The 14,564-nt window shown below is 32.2% G+C and overlaps 1 protein-coding gene across 2 annotated transcripts in view; it reads left to right on the top strand.

The window, feature by feature from the left end:
- The window catches only part of Epha3 (EPH receptor A3), a 336,639-nt gene that overhangs the window by 246,462 nt on the left and 75,613 nt on the right, over positions 1 to 14,564 (top strand). Inside the window, exons 6-7 of one of the 2 annotated variants that reach the window (XM_021732341.3) lie at positions 10,299 to 10,423; positions 13,273 to 13,432. In XM_021732341.3, coding sequence (XP_021588016.1) covers positions 10,299 to 10,423; positions 13,273 to 13,432 — 285 coding nt within the window. Of the gene's footprint in view, positions 1 to 10,298; positions 10,424 to 13,269; positions 13,433 to 14,564 lie in introns of both variants that reach the window. The other variant, XM_005334163.3, reaches the window with a different exon arrangement.

The following is a 14,564-nucleotide window of genomic DNA, read 5'->3' as shown; positions in this document are numbered from 1 at the left end:
AAATTCACCAGCAACTTGATCTTAGACTGCTCAGCTTCCAGGACTGTAAGAAATAAATTTCTGTTGCTTATACATTTATGATATTTTGCAATAGCAGCCCAAACAGGTAAAGTCAAAGACTCTGAGATTGAAGAGTGAGGGAAAAGTAACCCAGTATAATTGTGTACATGTCAGGAATCTCCTTGGATGACTCATTTTCTCCCTCTCAAGCAAAGGTCTTCCCTCTGGTTGTTTGAAAATAAAATTCCAGATTATATTTCATTATTGTGATTATTTTAAAATATATGTTTTATTATTACTAAGGTATGATGAAGGTAAGAGATCAGAAGGCAATTTACACAGGAAAAAGTGGTTTGTTTCTATTATTATGGGAGAGGTTGATGGATAAGTACTCAGTTATCATTAGAAGAAATTCTGCTGTGCATTTGCAGAGTAAGTATAGACAATGAAACTAGGCTGTTTATTTCAAAAACCTAGAGAAAAAGTGTTTGAATGTTTTTACAAAGAAGAAGTGATAAATATTTGAGGAGTGAGATGTATACCATGGTTTAAGCATCACTCAATGAATATATCTATCAAAATATCATAAGGAACCCATAACTATGTACATTTATTGTTTTTATGTATGTTAGTTAAAACATAAATTTAAAAAAAAATAAGAAAAGAATAATTAGTTTGTTATAGTTACCAAGAGGAGAAGAAACAAATGCCATGCCACACAGGACCAAAAGGGAAGCCCAAGGATTGGTCATCAGTTTGAAGAAGCAGGAGGAAGTAGAGACAGGGATTCGCACTGTGGTTTTCATGGGAAAGGCAAGCAGGGTAAACTGGCCCAGGAATGGCTAGTTTGAATAACTCAGGAAACCCTGAGAATGGGGACTTTCTCTGGCTTTCTGGCACCTGTCTCCAGGGTCATGAGAACAGAAGAATATTGCGTCCTCCAGTGTAAGAGACAGAGCAAATGTCTTGGATTGGTTACTGTTTGTATGAAAGGCACCTTCTGGCCAGTCATTTACTTTATCTAATTGACTAGTCTTGAAAGACACAGACCCTTCCCAGTCAGTAAAGCCCCAGATGTCGAAACATCCAGAATACAGGAAATAATATTTAGGGTTAAATTAATACCATGATATACTGAATCTAATGACACAAGCTGCAATTGTTACTTTTTTAATTGAGGTAATATTTAGACAAAGTGAATTATACTGGTCATAAGTGTAAAATTCAATGACCTTTGACAAACATACAGTCATCATGGTATAATTACATTTGTCACTAATTTAGACTGTTTTCTGGTGTCCCTTTAATAGCAATAGTGCCAAAGTTTTATTTATCAAAGACCAGTGTATATTTTATTTCCTTTCTAAATATAATGTAATATAATAAAATACAGATTATTTCTAATCCTTTCTGATCCACTTAAGGATATGAACCAAGTGACAGGAGAGCCTTTTAGAATAGTTTTCTTATCATAGTCTATAAAGGAAAAGGTAAATGTTAATCCTTTTCTGCTCTAAAGCTGTATTTTGATTATTTCTTTCCACTCTTGCAGCTAATCAAAGGCAGCAAGCCGTTTTCTAAAAGCCCCACAGAGAAGCCGAACAGCACCCAGCACTCAGAGTTAGATATATCTATCCTGTGCTGGAATATGGCAGCTCTGTCCCTGAATAATACTGACTCAGAACAGAAATATTACTTAATATTACTAAATATTACTTAATATTACTTTTATTTTTTAAAATATTACTTTAAAAAAATACACTCATAGTTCTAATCTGAAATGTGTTCTGCACTTACTTCTTCTTGATCTTACATGATCATCCTTTCCCATTATCACATTTCTTTCAGCAACACTCAGTAACTATCTCACCTAAATCTTTGGGACCATCTATACTAAAATAACTTTCTCAATATTAATGAGTTGTATGTAAGACAGTGTCTGAATTTTTTTGGCCTAAGATTTTATATTTAGTTATCTAAACTTTTGTTATCAGCTTGGTTTGAATGTTTCTACTATTATCTTATTTTGTAGAAACCAATGAATTAAGAAAACCACTGAATTCAGGAAATGAACAGAGGATGTTTTCTAAAGTAATCCTACATTGGTCAAGGACTTGAGCTGTCAAAGTTCCATAAAAGCAGATGTTCTAAATATTATCATTGGGAAATTATTCCCAATGATAACATTGACAAAGTCATGATCTAGACAAATCTCTGCTCCCAAAGTAAAGGTGTATTTTCTAGAAATTTTAAGATCTTTTGAGACTTAAATGATGTCAGGAATTTCTCAAGCTATTTTATTATTTTATTATTTATTTATTTTTGGTCTCTCTGGAAAGGAAGATTGTATTCTCTCTATGTAGATTCGTTATATTACCTGTGGGACATATTTTTCTAAGCTTAGGCTTTGGCAAATAGTTGGAGTTGTAAAGTATATACTATTTTAATCCATTTTTATTTGTTCAATTAATTATATATGACAGTAGAATGCAGCATATACTTTCACACATAAAATAATGAGTATTGCATTTTAGAAAACGAACACATAGCTAAATGGATACTTGTCTAGAAATTTTTATGTTTCAAGGCAGTTGATAAAAAAGAGAAATAAAGTCATACGTGCATATGAATGTCATTTATCTCATGTTAAAAGTAAAAGATCTTCCTTCAACACTGGATCTTGTATGTTAATGAAAAGCAGTAAGAAGAAAATCACACATAAACACACAACTGTCCTCTGATTGCTTCATGTTACAACATATGATGTCTGGAGATAGGGCTCATTCAACTCCCAGACTGTAGCTGTGTCAAGAGTGCTCATATCCTTTCAAAGGATGTAAATAGAGTAGAATCTTGTTTAATATCCTAGTGAATCCAACCAACATTTCCCCCTAAACTATACTAATACTGTATGTATTTATGTGTGTACATATCCTCAATATTTTATGATAAATTTTTCTTAGTGTACTCTGCATTTTCCAAAAGTAAATAATTTTATGGGAAAATTCTATTTGCTCTAATTTTTAGTATTTCCTAGTAGATAATTTCTTATTTTAGAGATTAATCAACTTCAAGTGGATGATGAGTTTTAAAAATATTTGTTTATAAACATTAAACTCTTTTACATGGAGGCATTATACTTAGCTATAATTAACCCCATAGATTTTCAAAGTCATGAAAGATTCATGCAAAGATTCTTCTGATTGCATGAACATATTAGATAATATTAATGAAGGAGAATTTGTTATTTTTCAAGAGAGATTTGAAGATCAATTGAGAAAATGGCAAAACAGGGTGATTCCACCTTGATAAGCCCCTGCCATAATCCTTTATGAAATGAACCCTTCCTCTATCACTTTTTTCCCTCTTTATTTCTTTATGCTAAGAGGGAGATAAGATTATAAAATATAACTGCAGGCTCCAGTATTTAAAACTAATTGATGTTTTAAAAATTCAATAATTAAAACTTAAGAAGTTTTTAGAAATTTAAGACTGATACACCTAAAACTTGAATGTACTCTGTTAACAAATAATGACAAAAGGAAATCTTGGTCAGAAATTTTAATTTTTTACAAAATGTACAATTTTACAAAAAGTCTTACATCGTTTTCTTTCAGCACCACTGATTTGATTGAGAAAACTACTTTTCTTTTTACCATGTAATTTAGAAGATACAGTTTTATAGAAAATCACCTGTTTCCTAATCATATTTCAATTATCATTTGGTTCAAGTTGTATTATGTTAATTTCATTGCTCAGGGGACCAGGCACAAAATAAACTGTGCATTTATTCCAAAGCTAACCAAACAGTAGTACTAGACTTGAACAAAGCCGACACCATACAGGGCATGGAAGGCTGAGTGCTCACAATGAGAAGTACTAAGAGTGGGAAGATACAGGCAAGAAAATAATAATATTACAATGCAGAGCAGTGGATTAAATGCTAGGAGAATGGATTACAGCAGTTCCCTTTTGCCCATCATTTCACTTTCTAGGATCCAGTGACCTGATGTCAGTGGCAGTCAAAAAATATTACTGGAAGATTTCAGAAAAGAAAACTGCTATGTTTTAGACTGTGTACCATTCTGAGTGATATGATAAAATATCATGCCATCCCAGTCCATTCCCCTGGGACAGAGGTCATCCCTTTGTCCAGATGCTACCTGTATGAGTTATTAGATGACAGTGATTGTGTTCAACTAACCCTGACTGATTTCATTATTATTAGTTAATACTAAAGACCTTTTTTGTTGGTGCATGATGATTATAGAGAATAGTGGATTTCATGGAGGCATATGTATTCGTGTGCATAATGTGACCCGATCAATTTTTATTATTAATTATTGTTGTTAACCTTTTACTTTTCCTAATTTTTAAATTACATTATATCACATGTAATGAATAAAAGGTTCAGTGCCATCTATGACTTCAGATACCCACTGGGGGTTTTGAAACATACCTTCCACGAGTACTGCTGAACTGCACTATTGAAAAAACAGAGGAAGGAGCTGGTTAACTATTGCCTAAGGGACTGGGAAAGCTTTATAAGGGGATTATATTAGCAGTGGATTTTGAAAGGTAATGAGCAGAAGCATTTTCCAGGTGGAAATGGAAGGGATCCTGCATTCCAGGCAGGAAGTACAACATGCACAAATGTGGACAGATGAAAGAAAAATTGTCTTTATAATTTTAGCTTTGAATGGAGAGCAATAAATGATAAAGCTGGTATGTGTGTTGCAGCCTTATGAGAGACTAGTCCAAAATTTCTCAAATGCTTGTGATTCTAAGCATTTTTTAAATCAACCTCTTAAAAATATAGATCCTGAGAGCATCCATTTGGAGCTTATTTTTTTGCTTAGCAATTAAAAGCTAGATTTGAAATTATGAGATTTTGAAGTCAGAGAGAGTCAATGTTTCATTTGTTTTATAAAATAATACATTGTCAAAATGTGTAGGAAGTGGAAGTTCTGGAAAGATTGAGGAAAAGGTTGAGAAGAAAGGCACTAAATCTGACAACAGGGGAAAAACAGCAAGCTTTGACCCAACGCCTGAAGACCAGAGAGTAGGAAACCAACAAAGAAGTATCAGCTTTCAGAGGGTGGGGCTGATGGCAAGCTGAGAGTATAGAGAGATCACTCTGAAATCTCAAACTGGATACACTACAAAAATGGGAATGCTGGTGGCCAAAAAAGGAAATCAGAGAGAATGCCAGGTTTGGGAATTCAGGGTAGGGGTGGTGAGATGGAGAACATTAAGCTGTGAATGATTATGTTAAATCAAACCCCAGAGTGTTTCTGGATTTAACAGAAGTAAGTGTTCTGAAAAAAAAAAAATGAGAAGGAAATGTTCTTAAGTGGGCATTGTACAGAATGCTAAAGAAAAATAAGGGGGGTAATGTCTGACTCAAAAGAAAAATCTTTCAACCATTTACTGCATGATATTTTCCCATGGAGATAATTTTTAAAAGCTTTGGCTCACTTCGAAGAGAAATACTGAGCCCTTTTTGTTATTACTTTAACTTATCCAATCTCTAAACCACAGAAGATACCTAAGAGGTTCATTAGAAATTCCCCAACCCAGAAATAGGAAGGTCCCAATAAAAACAAACTAATCAGATCTGTTAGGAGTTGAATATTGGAGTTTTGACTTCCTGATGCTAAGGAAGGGTCATATTTTGGTTACAAAATAATAGTAAGTGTAGCATAAAAAACACCAGACTTAAAATAATGAATCCCTTCCATGTCTATCTGTAGATTTGGCATACACAAGTACTAAACATGATTCTAATACAAATTATGGAAATTCCATTTCTAACCCAGTCACTTTACAGAGAAGCCTTTTAAAAATAAAATAAAATTTAAAAATAAAATACTTTTTCTAATTGTTGATGGGCTTTCATTTTTATTTATTTATATGTGGTTCTGAGAATTGAACCCAGTACTTCACACATGCTAAACAAGCATGTACCACTAAGCCACAACCCCAGCCCATCAGAATCCCTTTTTGAGGGTGAATTTTTGCTTATCTATTGTAATTTATCTTTTCTGTTATTTCATTCAATATAGTCAATGGCCTAAGTTATATTAACAAAGAGACCAAATCTTGTCCTTCTTTCCACAAATCAATAAGGAAACAATGTTTTGGAAAAAAAATTGTTTTCACTGTTAAATTGGGTTCAATTACCAACAGTTAGGGCTTATATTTCTCTTTCTGTTCTACTTCTGAACTAGTCATCATCGCCTGTTACCAATTCAAGAGGTTGTCATTGCTTGTCATTGCATGTCATTGATAGATAGGGAGGAAGACACCCAGTGAACAATTCAACCCTTGTAGTAAGAAGCTATGTCTCCTTAGAAGACAAATTGAAAAGCACTCTGGTACCGGCTTTTAAAGGCAAATACTGCTAGATAATTTAGGGTGAAACTGTCCAGTCATCTGTCATGACAAAGGCATATTTTAAGGAACAATGAATTGCAAGAACCATTGCAAACCACAGTGACAAGGTCAGAATTTCTTTAGTACTCACTATGTTTGGAAGGTTTTAGTAGCACAGTGTAAACCCTAAAACAGCTGCCTGGAGAATGGTTAATTGTGTGATTCATGAGCCACCCCTTCCAGCTCTCACTGTTTTTCCTTGCATTTGGATTCTTTCAAGGAATACTTAATTTAAAATATCACTTTACCAACTATAACATCTCTTTCTTTTTTTATTTTACAAAGGACGAATTTGGTTGTATACAAAATAACAAAACCTCAAGATCAAATATTATCTCCATCTCAAATACCAATACAACAAAATGTATTTTACCCATTAAAACATTAGTTAAAGATTTTTTTTTAATTATTATCTTCATAATAATATCTTTTGATGAATTATTATCTTCTGTTTTAAATGTTTTATCAATTTCTTAATTTCTTTCCCCCTACACAACTGTCCATTTACTAACCTGCATAAATGTCTGGTCCAGTTCACGTGTCCTACCCTGTCATCAATTTCCTCTCAGTAGGAGAAACATTTTAGTCATCTATTATTTAGGATCTGGTAAAAGGACATAATTAAAACTCAATCATGGGCTACTGAGGACTCCGCAGTAATTGCTGTTTGAGCTTATGTATCAGCAAATTTGCAGCAGAAACCCATGTTTTCTCTTTTTTACTGTCTTCATCTACCTCCCAGTATTTCTTCAGTTTTAGAGAAGTTTTATATTTTTTTCATTCCATATAGCAATCTCCCTGTATTCTTTCAAATCACAAATTCAATAAACAAAACAAAACAAAATAAAAATAGAGAAGTAAGATTACAACAAATTACATCTATTTCGTACATTGCAACACCATTTTTTTTCTATGGAAAAAAATTTTTAAAATCCTGTAAAAATTGAAAATTCATAATTTGAACAAATCTCCCTTTGGTACCTGAAAACTAACAGAAAGAAATTTAATCCATATGACTCTTTATTGCTTACAATATAAATTGTGTTACAGTGCCTGAAGTATGAAGAAATTATACTTCAAGAAGTGAATTAAAAGGGGTTCTAAGAAACTTTTTTAAAAATGTTAATACAACAGAATGTCCATGGAATGCATCTCTTTCCGTAGCGTGTTTACAAGAGAAGAGAAAACAATTTCTGTTAATTATTTATTAATATTAAAATATTGATGAGCTTTATCTAAGAGTAATGGGCTTCTAGCTGGTGCACTGGGTTGAACTGTGCTGAAATTTAGCCAGCATGAGGGGCGTGTATTAAAAGAGCAGAACAAATGACTTAACAGGGGCCTAAAAGCAGCAATCAGAAAAGGTTCATTTAACATAGAGATGGCACAAGCTTCGAGCAATTGCCTCTACTTAAGTAAGTGTGGAATTACAAAAGGTTATTTATTACAGTCCAACAGGGGCCTGCAGCTTGCTCAAAGGCCTTTGAAGAATTTCAACAGTTATAAAGTCTTGCTTAGTGCACAAGCAGTAAAACTTGGGCAGACCCCCAAAACAGCCTGCAAAGCTTTTATTAAAAGGTTAATACAACCCTTGTCACAATTCTTGTTTGAAAGGAATTATTTTCTCTCTCTCCCTTTTTTTAAAAGAGAGATACCATATCTGGTTATTTTCCCACAGGTCTGAAATGTATTTTAATGATTTTGAAAAATGAACCAGTTTCTTGATGTATGGAATTAAATGTAGGACTTTATGGGTTTAAAAGGAAAGTGTTCCAATGCTAAGCTGCTTTGAAATGCTCTGCAAGCATACATCAAAAAAGTTATGCTGCTAATGGATTTGCTTCAGCAGAAAAACTAGTGGAATTTTTCCATTGTTTGTAAAAGAGGCAAAATTTGGTTCCAAGGACATTGGTGACTTCGATTTTCTCATTAACAATTGGGTAATAAATTGATTTTTATAAGTATAGACTTAGAAAATACAGTGAAATAAAGTGAAAATAGTTTATCTTTTGCTTTAAAGCAACTTTAGAGTAAACCACAAGGATGGGGGATTGAGACCAATGTGGGAACTAAAACGGAAGAGTATTGAGTAGATGAAAAGTAGAGATGAAAGTTAAATAACTTTAGTTGACATTAAAAGGATGGTAATTGCAAAAATGAGAATAATAAATAAATTTAAAATGAGAATAAGAAAATAAATTTACTGGCTGAGCCTGGTGGCACACATCTATATTCCCAGTGGCTCAAGAGGCAGGATGATTGCCAGTTCAAAGACAGCCTCACAAAAGCAAGGCGCTAAACAACGCAGAGAGACTCTGTCTTTAAAAAAAAAAAAAAATACAAAATAGGGCAGGAGGTATTGCTCAGTAGCCAAGTGCACCTGAGTTCAATCCCCAATACCCACTCCAAAAAAATAACAATAAATTTATTTTTCCACCCCAAAAACAAAACCTACATTTTTATTTTGCAAAAGATTAAGTCCTCATTTCCAGACCATTAGGGTAACAACACTTTAATTAGGAAAGAGTGTCAGCATCTTAGAAATAATCCGAACAAGTGGATGGGAAATTTATTGATATAGATTCTAATTCAAGTGGTACAAGTCACAATTGAGGAATGAAAGCTTTACTTTAAAGTGATACATAAAGGTAAAAACATTTATACATAGGATCAGTTTGAAATGCAAATATCATCATGTGATAGTCATAGAAGATCAAGTCAATAAATATGAAACCTGTACTGTTAGTTCTTTGGAGATTGTAAATACATAATCTTCAAACATGCTTGATTTGCAAAAAATGTGTAACATAATTAGTTCTCAATCAATGAAAATAATTTGACAGTTAATGTATAAAAATTCATGAGCTTTTTTTTTGTGTTTAAAATTTGGTTTGCTATATTCCATTAGGACCAAGTGCTACCATACTCCAGTGAGGCATTTCACTTGATTGGTAAACAAAATTGAGGTTGAAAACTCAAAGTACATAGATAGTATGCATTTTTCTTTTTGATGGAAGAATTTGAAATAGAAATCACTTAAAATATATTTAATCTTTAGTTTGAAATGAAGATGATCCTATTATATCTGACCTACACTGCTGCTTTCTATTTATATTTCATATTTTTGATAATAGGCAACAAACCATAGCAAATGTTGCCATTATCCAATCATGATATCTCAAAATATATTTATATATTCATAACACATAGCAATAATTTCATTGAATTTCTTATTAAATGTTTAAGCAATTAAAATTCAAAATATAAAATAGTTTTCTTAAATATGTTTTTATTCATGAAATATTTTTGTCAGAAGTCAAAATCTACTGTAATATACCCTAAGTCATATCTATTTCATAATACAACAAATATTATTATTACCTATGGATACCATGGGACTCCTTGTGCATAATGGATTCCAGTCCTCTTACAGAGTTGCATATGAAAATGTTATCAATGAGCTGAGGAATCTGGCATTAATAACTTCGCAACATTATAACAAATAGGTAGTCCTAATGTTTTGTTCTTTTTTTAATATATCAAATATATTTCATTGCTTACATTATAGTAGCAGATTGAAAACATCTGCTCACTTGCCACTAGTCAACCAGCAGAAGAAAATCTCAGCTCATTTTCCATAGGCTTGAATGCACTAGGGCTAAAATCCAGCTGCTGGGGCTGGATATAGGGTTAGATTAATACTCAAGGGTCTTGGAAATGGAAATAATGCTTTCTTGCCAAAGATTAGACCAATGATAGACTCCATTTGCTGGTTCACGTCTCTCTTTCTACTCTTATTCACCATGCTTCCCAGCCCATAATCTTGCTTTCTCCAACTTTTCCTCCCCTCCTCTCTTTTTCAGCTCCATCACCTGTCATGATAATCAAGAAAGATCGAACATCCAGAAACAGCATCTCTCTATCCTGGCAAGAACCTGAACATCCTAATGGGATCATATTGGACTATGAAGTCAAATACTATGAAAAGGTGGGGAAACAATGTTATGTGGTTGAGTTGTGTAGGGAATGAGCTTATTTTCTCATAATGAGCTGTGCTGTTGAAAAGAAAGCACTGACATTGGTAGTAGGAGCTATGTTTAGTATCCTTGTCATATGACCTCTTTAATTTATAGGAACAGAGGCATTTAGAAATCACTTTGTCAGATACCTGCTATTCTACAAAAATAAACAACATCAAAGATATCACTACCAAACATAAGCCAGTTTATTTTGACAATAGACAGGACATTTATGTTCATTCACACTGAGAAGCCTATTCCACTAACAATTTTGTAATGATTCTTTAGTCTCATGATTAAATATTCCTTATTTAATTGACTCAAGCTTCATTTTATGACCTTCATAGTCACATGATTTTCATTTAATACAGAGAGTAGCATTGGAATGAGTTAAAAAAAAAAAACACTGCATTATTTAACTGATCACGAAAACGTTTCCTGAGTCTGTAGAGGAAAATATAGAAAGTGAGGTGGATGAGTAAGTATGCTTCACATCATAAAATTGGTTCAATAATATAATTATAAAAATGAGCACAGGGTTATTTATACATAGAATTTAGATTGTGATATTTCATCACTTTAACACTTATTTCTCCCTAGTTTTAAATTATGGCAACGTTTGAAAGCAAGATATATTTCAACTTTATCATGAAAACTGGCTCACTTTATAGCTGCTAATGTGAACAGAACACATTTGTGTACTTGTTGCCTTTTATAAAGTATTTTAAAGTGAATTTTTTTTAAAAAAAGTTGGGCGATTATGTAGCTATATATATGTAGATGCAACTTATGAATACAGGACATTTCTGCATGCATTATTTAAAATTCAGCAGTGTGATCATATTATAAAAGTTGGTAAATAGCAATTTTTATAAAATGAAAAATTGAGGGAGAGTGACATTAGATGAATTCCCCACAGCCCCTCTCAAAATTTATTAGGATTAGGTTATGTTTTGAACTCTGACAGTCATGATTCCTCATTTAGTATGTTTCTGTGATTGCTTCATCATGAGAATGGATAGTTAGAAGTATGAGGGTTATTAGAATGACAGTTGTCAAAGGGCATAATGCATAAACATACTTTTGTGTTAAGTAGTTATATCCTTTATTGAGTCAATGTAGTTCACAAATATAATGCTATTCTTTTCATACACCCCTCTATAAGAAAAAGGTATTCTCTTTTTATCAAAATAAGGTGAGATTTAAGAAACATTATTTTGCCATAATCACAGTACAGTCATCCACTATGGTAAAGCCCATCACTCTTGTGACTGGGATCTCCTATTTTTAAAAGTGTAACAAGAAATAGTGAGCCAATTTAAGAATACATGTTTTATTGTTGATTCAAGAAAATTAATTTTGTGCCTTTATTCACACTAGATAACTAAACTAGTATGACACCTTTAAATCTAAGATGCTCAGTCCAAAATACAATTGACTTCTTTTTATATATTTTGCCAACATAAAAATTTAACTTCTTTCAAACTCTACCAACAGGGTAAAATATACATTATGCAATCAATGCAAGACAAAAATAATTGAATCTATTGATTATTTCCTACGTTTTTAAAAACATGATGCTTGCATACATGTGATATTACCTTAAATATGTGTATATAAATACTTGTTTGTAGCATAGAAACATGAATTTAAAAATTATTCCCAAATTCATATTTGGGGTTTGGAAATATTATGAATGCTTTACTGGAATTTTAGTTTCTTAAGATCCAGATTTCTTGAATGCTTAATTGCCTCAAAAATGATGGACACAGTCTGCTTCTGGGTATTTCCTCAATACCTTTTTTTTTTTTTTTTAAAGAGAGAGTGAGAGAGGGGAGAGAGAGAGAGAGAGAGAATTTTTAATATTTATTTTTTAGTTCTCGGCAGACACAACATCTTTGTTGGTATGTGATGCTGATGATCGAACCCGGGCCGCACGCATGCCAGGCATGGCGCGCTACCGCTTGAGCCACATCCCCAGCCCCTCAATACTTTTTTTAAATGAATAAATTAATTATTTATGCCGAAGAAATACATTCAACTCTTCATTATTTAATATAATAATTTAAATGCTATTTAATACTTAACCAGCATCTCTAGCTAAAGAGTGTAATTAATTAATTATCATTTTCATGTATGGTAGAGAAAAAATAAATTCAGCGCAAATTCAATTTTTGTAAACAGGACTTGACACAAAAGAAACATTATTATTAATGTGGAATGGGAATCTCCTAGAAGAAATCCTTTTGGGGCACTATTTTGAGAATTCAATCAGAAGATATTTGTCTCTACTAAATGGCAATGACTTACACAAAATACAAAAGAAACTGAGGAAATTAGAACCACATATAAAATTTTGACTTTATGTTTAATATTTTTATATTAATAAAAATATTTTCTATTCGAGGTTCAGTATGATGTTCTTATTATGTGTAATTCATCAGGATATTTTCTTCTTTGTAAGTTTTTTCTTGGAATTAGTTTGAAATTGGAATTAGTTTCTCACAGCTTTGACTTTAAGGAGAATGTATTTTCACTCACATATTCAGGAACAAGTAAGAATGAAAGCTAACTTTTCCAGTTTTATGTGGAGACCACAAATCATAACCTCCAAATTAGGAAGTCTATAAATATTATTATTTTAAATATTTCCCTCCTTGCACCCAAAGAGTGAAATAATTGACATAACTTTTTCATGCATCATATGCTCTATTTAAAATATTAAAAAATCAACTTAGAGTGTTTCATTTTTTATCATGCAATAGCATTATAATGAAGGTTTCATATTAACATGATTTATTTTCTTACTTCAAAGCAGGAACAAGAGACAAGTTATACCATTTTGAGGGCAAGAGGCACAAATGTCACAATCAGTAGCCTCAAGCCTGATACTACATATGTATTCCAAATTCGAGCCCGAACAGCAGCTGGATATGGGACCAACAGCCGAAAGTTCGAGTTTGAAACAAGCCCAGACTGTATGTATTATTTCAATTTCATGTATGGGGGAGGATTATTACCCAAAGTGTTTGCTATTGTATTCTTACTTTCTAAATTTTCACCTAGTATGATAAATTGAAAGTATCTTGCTTGGGACTTTAGGAATTTGCAGAGATGTGTGTTGTATTTGTGTGGGTTTGCATCTGCATTCTTGTTCTCTTTCACAAATCAAACTTATTTTAATGTGTGGAATGATTCTGGTTTTCTGTTAGCCATAACTTCCTCTTGAGGAACTTTGTTTAATATAATAACATACTTCTAGCACCTATCAATCTAAATGTTCCAAGTTCATTTCATGATTCAGTCAACCACAGACAAGAAACTTGATGATCCATGAGGATCTTAATTTTGTTTTTATCCTTATCACATCCACTTATGTATAACTTAGGGAATAAGGAATTTTTAAAATGTGTTTTATCTCTTCATTCATATTCACAAGCAATCATGATATTCTGTCCAGTTGATCCCAACTTTGTCTAATGAATTTGGCTAAAACAAAGATTTCCTTCCTTTACATGAATTTACTCAATATTTTAAAAACACTCTGCTAAAATATAATTTCCAGAAAGTGATATCATAACTGTGCTGATAATTTGAAATAAATACAAGCTAGATATTTTATTTAGCTAGTTAATGAAGAGACTAAATATGAAATTAAGACTGATTTAAAGCAAAATTAGAACAGATGCATATACACATGTATGTACATATTTGTGCATGTGTGTATGTGTGTGTGTGTGTTTAGGAATAAACCAATTATCTCTAGTGAACAAGTGTTATTTTAATTGTAATATTGTAATAAGAAAAATCAGATACAGTACTAATAGTTTTCTTCCATTGTAATTCATAGTTATAAACTAGCCTAGAGAAAGATGGACACCCTTTAGAGCAGGTAATCCTGAAAGGGTCTAGGAATGCCCAAAACATTATTGAAGAAAAATTTAGTCATGTCTTTTGATCATCCTAACTTATGATTTTTATGGTACCTATATTTTCTATTTTCTAAATATTTTGTTCCTGACATAAAAATCACATTATTATTGATAATAATTTTATATGTAGTAGAATTGACCATAAATCATAAAAACTGTTTGTTAATAAAATATTTTA

Source organism: Ictidomys tridecemlineatus, chromosome 3 (assembly GCF_052094955.1).
Source record: "Ictidomys tridecemlineatus isolate mIctTri1 chromosome 3, mIctTri1.hap1, whole genome shotgun sequence".
NCBI classification, from domain to species: domain Eukaryota; kingdom Metazoa; phylum Chordata; class Mammalia; order Rodentia; family Sciuridae; genus Ictidomys; species Ictidomys tridecemlineatus.
This window is presented reverse-complemented; position numbering and strand designations above follow the sequence as displayed.